Consider the following 8987-nt stretch of genomic DNA (forward strand, 5'->3'; position numbering starts at 1 on the left):
ACTTCTGTTATGATCATAGTTTCTATCTGTCATTAGCTTCCTCTGAAATATACAGTTCTCTTCAGTTTTCAATTACCTTATTTCTTTGGAAGTTATATGATAAATTTATAAGATAAAATTAGAAGTTCCCCCCCCCTCCCAGCTTCACAAATAAGGAAAAATGCAGTAAATACACCAGGAAGTCTGAGAGCTGTGTAAGCACTGAAACTCTTCTTGTCATAAATTCTAGCGTATGATGAAAAGTTTGAGACAAAGGCATGTCAAGGACTGTTCCCTGGAATGCACCTGCTACCCCAAAGCTGTGAGGGGTTGAGCATCATGTCAGGGCCACCACAGAAGCTTTCAGTGGTCTCATCAAGTTGACTACACAAGAATTGTCACTAATCTATGTATTCCAAAGCTTTCTTGACAAGTGAGGAACACTGTAATAATGATTCATATGAAAACATCACAAAACTAGCTATATAGCACAAACACTTTCTTTTTATTAAGAAAATTTTGTCTGTATAGCTATATAGGTGCTTTCTCACAGCAGTTTTTTTGCTGTGTTTCAACAGAAGATGCATTTCCCAAAGCAGTTCACTTTAATTTTGAGAATGAATCTGATTTAGAAGCAGAGACTGTCTAAGTAGATGTTTGTTGAGTCTATCTCTGTTCTGATGGAGAAGGGAGCAAGGGAAAACTTAACATTTACAAACAGGAAAAAGAATAAATATGACATAGTGTTAAAGTCAAGCTGAAGAATGTGAATTATTTATCACTTTTAAGGTGCAGCTTGATTTGGCTCCTTCTAAAACCTGTCCAATGGAAAACAATGTCTCGGGTATGAGGCAGTACTTCTGTGCAGAAGGATGGCAAGCAAGTAGTGCATAGAAAATTAAGAAGGAAGTGAAGTAGTACAGCAAAAACTAAGAAGGAAGGAAATATTGAGTTACATGTTTAGGAAACTCCTGCTTGCTGAGAGGAGAAAAAAAAATTGTGTGAGACTAGCTGTTTTAGCCTAAACAAATGTTCAGGAGAATCCTAAAAGGCTTTGAAGAGAGTCCAAATCAAGCCTCCAGTTTTTCTCATAATTATCCAGTCACGACTGATTTTTCCCGATACATGCGCACATTAACGGCGTCAACAGAGGACAGCTCGGGAGCAGGAGGGTGCTCCTAAGCCCTCATCTCTGCAGGTGAACCCCTCGCTGCTGTGACTGGCAGGCTGACAAGCGCGAGTTGTGCTACAGGGCACACTATAAGCCGTGTGATAACAGTCATAAAATAATGAGTGAGCAGATATAAACAATCCTAAATTTCACTTTCTTTTTGAAACCAACACTTTTTTGCTATCAGAATGACACTAGTAAAACAGCATCAGCTAAATTTGCGTAAAGGATTTGTGGGTTTTCGCATTTGTGATTTGGCCTGTTAACAGTATGTAGTTTGTCTTTCAGATTATCACTCAGAACTATAAATGACCTTTTGCCTGCCAAAATGATGAGCTGAACATGGTTTTGAATGCTTTTTTAATCCAAAGTCTAATTTAGGAATATGTTCTTTTACTAGGATACTCTCTGCCTCACAATTCTTCTCTAATGAAAAACATGGATCTAACAGCTTAATTAGATCACAAGAGGGTGCAAATGTGTCTGATAAAAAACTATTGTAAAGTGCAACGTATGACTATATTGTACCTCCATAAAAGCGGACAAAATTGACCCACACATTAAACTGATACGTAACTGATAATGCTTCTGATGTATATATTGCCAATTTTCCCATCTGACAGAAATTTTATGTTTCCATTTTTGGTTGCTGAGTAATTGTGGGAAATGTGCTATGTAAATGAGGATGTATTGATACTTGAAAAATCTTGTACCTAGTTGAAATAGCAATAATTTATTATACTCTTGCATACTGATATAAATTATGCCTTTATAGTTACAGCTAACTTCTTACACTGTTGGAAAGCCATATAATGGGTTTAGGCTTATCAAAGGTAAGCCAAATTATCTTCAAACACAGGAACATCTTGCAAAATAAAATAAAAAAAGAGGTAAATTATATTAATCTAACTTTCATTTTAAGAGAAGGAGAGGAGGAGATAAATTAAAAAAAAAAAAAACACAATAAACCAGCACAGGAATGTTGCCAGGGACCAAAGACAATCCAGCATGAACTGGGAAATGCAGGGAGAGATAAGATTGTAAATGAAACAAGGATCTAAAACAATTATAAGGTTTTAGCATGTGTAATTAATCAACTGTAAGTTTTGCAAATTTCTTAATATATGGAAGGTTATTGATTACATGATTAGTTTAACTTTAGTATAGAATTCTTTAGCCTAATAAATGTGTGATTATGTTTAATGGCCTACTCTCATAGTCCTTAGGCTGTATTTGCCTCAATGCCAACATTGTACCTATGTGTAAATGGTTAATCACGAGGAAAGCAGTCCTCGTGAAAATTAAAACAAAGAAGAGTTACGAGCAAGGACTGAGAGATTAAAGAAAACAGAGAAGATATCTTAACCTTGAGCGTAGAGACAGACTGGCAGAAATTCTCTAACAAGGATGATAAGAAGGAACCGCTTGGCTGGACAACAGAAGGGGCAAACATCCAAGGAGGAGAAATTATCCTCAAGAGACCCGTCACCATAGAAGGGAAAAAGGAGTAGGGGGCTACCTCCCCAAATGACCACTGGTGACCACCCGAGACCCCCACGCATGCTTAGTGTAGTTTTGCAATGCCAGCATTACGTAAATGTAGTAGACAAGCAAGGAGGCAGTGATTTCTTGGAAGATATGTGAATATTCATGTCTTTAAGGTATATAAAGGATGAACTTTTGTTTCAGCGCACACATGCTAGGAGGAGATATCTCCCATGCATCCAGTGCTGCAATAAAGATGTCTGCTTAATAACACTTTGATGTTATTGAGTTTAAATTTCTTTGACTTTTTTGAATCATAAAAAAAAAAAAATACAATATATTTAATATTGTAGTGCAAACTATTGTAGCAGTTAAAATTCAGCTTGTTTTTGTGTGTTCCTCTCTCAGTGTATAGCTCTAATGCATTCTTCAGAGCAAGAAAATAAGTTAATTGTACAAAAACAAAAAGGTTAAGTTACAGAGAAAATTGTTTGGAATCACTAACTTCCATATGTACCTTCACTGTCTTCATTTTATGCTCTGCCAAATCTTGATGTTGTTGACCTTGATAGCAAAATTCACTCACTCTATTTAGTTTAACATATAATACTCAACAATATGCCATAATAGCAGCATATGGATTAGGTATTCTTCTCAGTGCTCTCTGAGCAGTCATATTACAGATGTGATTGCTCCTTTACCAGGGACACAATCATGTTGATGAAACCACATTTTGTTTTCCCCAGCTAAGTATCTCTGGAATTGCCATGTAAATGTGTGACGGATGTTAAATTCTTCTGGTCAGCAACAACCACTTCACACGTGCTGCCCTGAGACCTGGCTTGCCTCCTTCCCAGCAGGAGCATCCTGCCAGCATGGTTCCAGGTGTTGCCAGAGCTCTCCCTGCGCAGCCGATGAGAGGGGACATAAGGGAGCCTGTTGGGTAACCTGGAACGTGACCGATGTGCCTGTGCCCACAGCCACAGGTGGGCTGTGAGACTGTGGTGGCAACCCAAAGCAGGCAGGACTCAGACTGTGATAAGGTAGCACCGCTCTTTCAGAGTGGTACAGTTATAACGACTGCAAAACCCCAGCTGGCAACTAAGCTCCACGCAGCTGCTCGCTTGCTCCCCCACGGTGGGATGGGGGAGAGAATCGGAAGGGTAAAAGGGAGAAAAATTGTGCGTTGAGATAAAGACCATCTAACAAGTAAAGCAAAAGCTGCGCACACAAGCAAAGCAAAGCAAGGGATTCATTCACCACTTCCCACCAGCAGGTGGGTGTTCAGCCTTCTCCAGGAAAGCAGGGCTCCATCACGCGTAATGGTTTCTTGGGAAGATGAAATGCCATAACTCTGAACGTGCCCCCTCACCACCTCCTTCCCTCTATCATAACGTCGTACGGTACGGAATATGCCTTTGGCCAGCCTGGGTCAGCTGTCCTGGCTGTGCACCCCCAGCCTGCTTGCTGGAAGGTGGGCGTGAGAAGCTGAACGGTCCTTGACTTCTTAGCAACAACTGAAAACAGCAGTATGTTATCAACATTATTTTCATCTCAAAGCCAAAACATAGCCTCATACTAGCTTCTGTGAAGAAAATTGTGCCTGGCACAATTATAACAGATAATTAATGAAGGCTGTTGTGAAATGGTTGGGTTGATTTTGTGAGAAATCCTTCAATGATAAGTAAACACAGATTTTTGTTTCTTTTTAAAAGGATCTGTTGAACCTGACTTACTTCTGCCTTGAACTATGTAGATGCTTAGGCTTGGGTTTCCAAAGGTATTTAAAATTAGGTGGCCAAATTTTATTGGAATTATGTGAAATTAAATTATTCTGCTGGGAAGCAAGGCAAATTGTCTCCCATCCTGAAATCCTTACTGCCAGGGCTCTAGTGTCCCCATTCCCTTAGGGTTCCTCCAGAGCCTGTTGTGACACCTCTGAGTCAGAGGAGTCCTCAGGGGGAGTAGGCAATTCCATGATATAGGCAGTAAACAAAGCAGGTGTAAACGGGTACCATTTTGGTAGGTTTCTACTCTTTTTTTCCTATATTCTGCATTTGGCACAATGGCCACTCACTGCTCAAAGCAGTGGGATGGCTTGGTTTAGGCACAGATGATGTGCAGCGAAGCAGACTGATTTGAAAAATTATTCTTTAACCTTCCAAACCTGACTGAAAGCTGAAAATGCTGACATTTTTCACGAAGTCTAGAAAAATATTATTTCAAGCCAAACAAAATATTTAATTTTGATTCTTGATTTTCAAAGTTACTTTTGAAATATAGATTGATCTTTTGCAACAAAATATCACTTTAAAAATATTGTTACCTTTCCAAAGTTTTATTCCAAAATGTTGAAATGAGACATTTTGATGTGTCAGAATGCTTTCTCTAGTTTCCTGCTGGAATGAATTATAGCAAAATAGATCTGATCTCATGTGCTTGTTTCAAAGGAAACGCACAGACTGTGTATGGTTCTGGTGAATGATTCTGTTTAAGTCTTTGAATAGATCTAATAAATACAACATCACTGAGACTGGCATTGCTAATCTGTAACTTCAAAAGTAGCTGCATTTTAATCATTACAGATCAATCGAAACAGCAAAATATAAACAGCCTATAGGTTACCTCTTCTCCTTCTTCAATATGATAATCCTTCCTTTCATTTGGCCCTCCAACAAACATCACATTCAATTGATGGCAATGCCTGGAAAAGAGAGCAACGTTTTAAAGCTACTTTCACTCACAGTGTTCTTTAGTTTATGTAAGGTGGTGGGTTTTTTTTATTATTATTATTCTTTGAGGACACTGAGTCAATTAAGCAATACTGAGTGACAAGCAACATCCAGAATGAGAACTCAAAAGATCTTGGATGCATCTCTCTGCTCTGCCACTGTCCTGCTGGGTGACCTGAGGCCAGCTACCTCTCTCCTGGTGTTTCAGTGCCTCCAACTATGAAAAGAGGACAACAATAGTTACTAGCTGTGGAAAGAGCTTTGAAATGTAAAGGTAAAGGTTGCTACATAAGAGAAAGGAGCTACAGGAAAATGTCTTTTCAATATGAGCCAATTAGATGAGGACTCAGTAAAGGTAAAAACATACCCTTTTCCCTTTGGTAGAATTACTAGACGTACTAATGATAGGAATTATCAGCTAATTTCTCTTCTATTTATACTGGTTTTGCTAAGGTGGAACCACGTTACAACGGTTCAATTACAATTCATTACAATGGTTGTGGCTGATTCAGAAAAGGAGATTCAGGCCCTTTATCTTAACTCTGCCCCTTCTAAGAGCCCCAGTGAGCACTTCTCTCAGCTGTCACAAAGAATAGATCATCCCAATTATCTATCAGTCCACCAACGCTAATAAAGAAGTAAGGTAACAGGTTTTCATTTGCTAAAAAAAACTGTAAATCAGGCCTGTTTGTTAGCTGTGATTTAAAATTTGTCCTCAAGCATTGACGTGTGAACTGTGGGGTGTTGGCTTCTACTTTTCAGTGAGGAGATTCTGGGCGATACTTGGGCTAATAGGAGATCCTAGTAACACAGAACCAGCAGAGCCACGCTCCCCTGCAACACAGGGAAGAATGATGTGCCTCTGTGTCAGCACCTCGTAAGCCTTAATTGAGAGATGCTATTCTGATGCTATGCTGATTATATGCATTTGATTTGCTACTATTATCATGTTTACGTTGAAAAGTATTTAAATGATAATAAAAAACACTGTAGGGATTAATAAAGCAGAAATAACAAGTAACAGCGACAAACTCCTTGGTCAAATAAAAGCCTAACGAATTAAATTACAATTCTTAAATTTACTATTTTCACCATAGGCAGCTGTATACATAGCACTTGGCTTCATGCTCATATCCTAAAATAAGGAACTGAAATCAAAACTGTTTGTACCATGCAGATTTAATACTAGTTTTCAAAAGACGCACTGTAATACTGCATTAATGAACCCTTCTACTAAAGAAGGGCAGGAAGACCAAAACAGTAACAACACAGCTAATAATTAATGAAATAAATTAAAATCAACCCTGGAGAATAAGATAAGATAAAGAAAATCTATGGGTATATTGTAGCCTACTTTTAAGATGAGTTATTTTTTTGTAGAAACCCATACAGTTTTGTTATTAGTTCAATAACTGAAAGTGAAAATACTGCTCATTGTTGCTTAACTTTTTGTTTGACAAATCTACCATTAATTCTGTTACCCTATGGATTTAGCTGGGTTTTACATAATAAACAGGCAACTGTGGAATAATCATTCTTAACAGTTATATAATGATGCCATCAAAACACTCCAGCTATCAAATACAAACAGGAATTCCAATAGGTTTCTCCATATTGCTAAAGAGTCTGGTTAATATAGTTGCAGTAAGCTAAGAAGAAAAATCATAACGAAGGAAAGGAGTTTCAGTTAAGACTGCCAAAATGCAGTTAAGAGTATCATAAAGGTTTCAGGGGTGTGAAAATTACTTGATTGCACTATTTTTAGAATGACATGTTAATCGAAGGCCTATTAAGCTTTACATACTCTTATATTTCTCCTCTTAATCACATAAAGAAAATGGTACCAGCAGGCAGCCTTTTAAAAAGTATCAAGACCATGAAGAATCAGATAGTCCGTGACCACCGTTAGGTTTTGTTATGGTAAGTATCATATTTTGAGCTCAAGGAAGAGCTTTGAAAGTGCCATAGCTACCCTGTAAAAATCAGCTATGTCAAGGGTTCTGATTTTGCACTAATTGCTTGTTGTTGAGGTTAAAAAGCATTTAAACTTGCAAGATAGTGTCATTAAAATACATCTAATTAAATTGCAGCTCTTGCATTGTATCCTTTTCTTGACTCTGGTAAAACTCTAAACAGATGGTGATTCAGGAACTGAGGTTTTGTTTTGAAATCCCAAATAGGTATTTAAAACTTTTGATCCTCCCAAGTGTATGGAATGCAACTGAATAAAAGCTTGAAAGTCATAATAAATTTAGACACCAAAAATCCTACTGATTTGCTGCAAGACCTAGATTTTAACTGCTACTTCTCTCTTGAAACACAGGATTATAAGTTACTTAAACATTTTGAGGTGGCTGCCTTCCAGTGATGTAGAAGGCAGTGCGAAGATTGCCTTATACATCTCTACTCAGCACATAAAGGTTCAAAGCCTTTGGAAAAATGTTGGAAATCTGTTAGTCACTTCTTGGAAAATCGCCTAAAACCTTTTTGGAAAATCCTGAAAACATTTAGATAGCACCAGGAGCAGGTGGTGAGAGACTCAGGATCCATCTCCTTCTTCACAGGCTGAAGCTACGTTGGAAAAAATGGATTATTTTTTCTATATCTATGCAATTTTTATCACAAAAAATTGTTTCACTGTGGCTTCTTGCAATATTTATGGGGAAGTCTTGTCAACACTATTTAGGGACCTATGTGACTGTCTGACCTCTGATAGATGTCATATTCTGCAATTAACTTCAGGATTACACTGAACTGTTGGTAGGGGTTGCAGAAGAGTGCAGTGACGACCAAAAGGTTCACCTTACTGATGAATAAAGAAAACCATGAATATTCCGCACACTGTAAAATACTAAAATTTTACCACCATCATTGGTAAGCGTTAGAAATGTCTATGCTTTACAAAATGCTTCCTAAATCCATTTTGAAAATTAAAGAAATGAAAACGCTCCTAAGACGACACTTTCCTTGTTCTCTCCTATTCCTCGTTCTCTCCTCTCTAAAACTATTGTAGTGATTCAAGTTTCATAATTTCTCAGTTAAACGTACAACTATAGTGTCAACGCAGTCATCTCAGTAAGGATGTGCCCTTTATTTTTGTCTTGCAACTTTGAAAAGCAACCCTTCAATCTGTGAATGGAAACTAGTATCACTGCTGCAGTACTGCCCATTCAGCTTTTGATTAAGAGGTAGCACCTCAGGGTAGGGCAAGAGACACATTCTTTGGAGTTTTTTTAATTAAAGTTGCAAAGCAAGATTAGAGAAAAAAAAAAGAAAAGCAAGAAAAATGCTTTTTCTTTATAAAACCTGGGTTTATAGCACTCTTTACAGAGAATCCTTTCTTATGAAAGCCTTCTGTATATAGAGTTTTGGACAAAATATATTGTTCTCAGCTTCACTGATGAAAGAAATCCTTGCTAACGTTGTGACTAGAAGGTGCCACACGCTGGACAATTTACACTGGAATTTGCTCTTGAGTTTTGACACTGAGAACATGCGTGCCATACAACTGCATAATGCCCACACTTTTTTTCTTACATTAGCTATATCATTCAGAACATGGTTTGTCGCTCTAAGGTGCCAGTCAGTACTCTGAAACACTGCCTCTTCACACTCCTGCT

The 8987-nt window shown here is 37.9% G+C and overlaps 1 protein-coding gene across 2 annotated transcripts in view; it reads right to left on the reverse strand.

Annotated features, from left to right (window-relative positions):
- The window catches only part of HAAO (3-hydroxyanthranilate 3,4-dioxygenase), a 36153-nt gene that overhangs the window by 26510 nt on the left and 656 nt on the right, over positions 1-8987 (reverse strand). For both annotated transcript variants that reach the window (XM_010283161.1, XM_010283160.1), the window contains exon 2: positions 5261-5339. In XM_010283161.1, coding sequence (XP_010281463.1) covers positions 5261-5339 — 79 coding nt within the window. The remainder of the gene's footprint in view (positions 1-5260; positions 5340-8987) is intronic.

The sequence above is a fragment of the Phaethon lepturus genome, unplaced genomic scaffold, assembly GCF_000687285.1.
Source record: "Phaethon lepturus isolate BGI_N335 unplaced genomic scaffold, ASM68728v1 scaffold3093, whole genome shotgun sequence".
Taxonomy (NCBI): Eukaryota; Metazoa; Chordata; class Aves; order Phaethontiformes; family Phaethontidae; genus Phaethon; species Phaethon lepturus.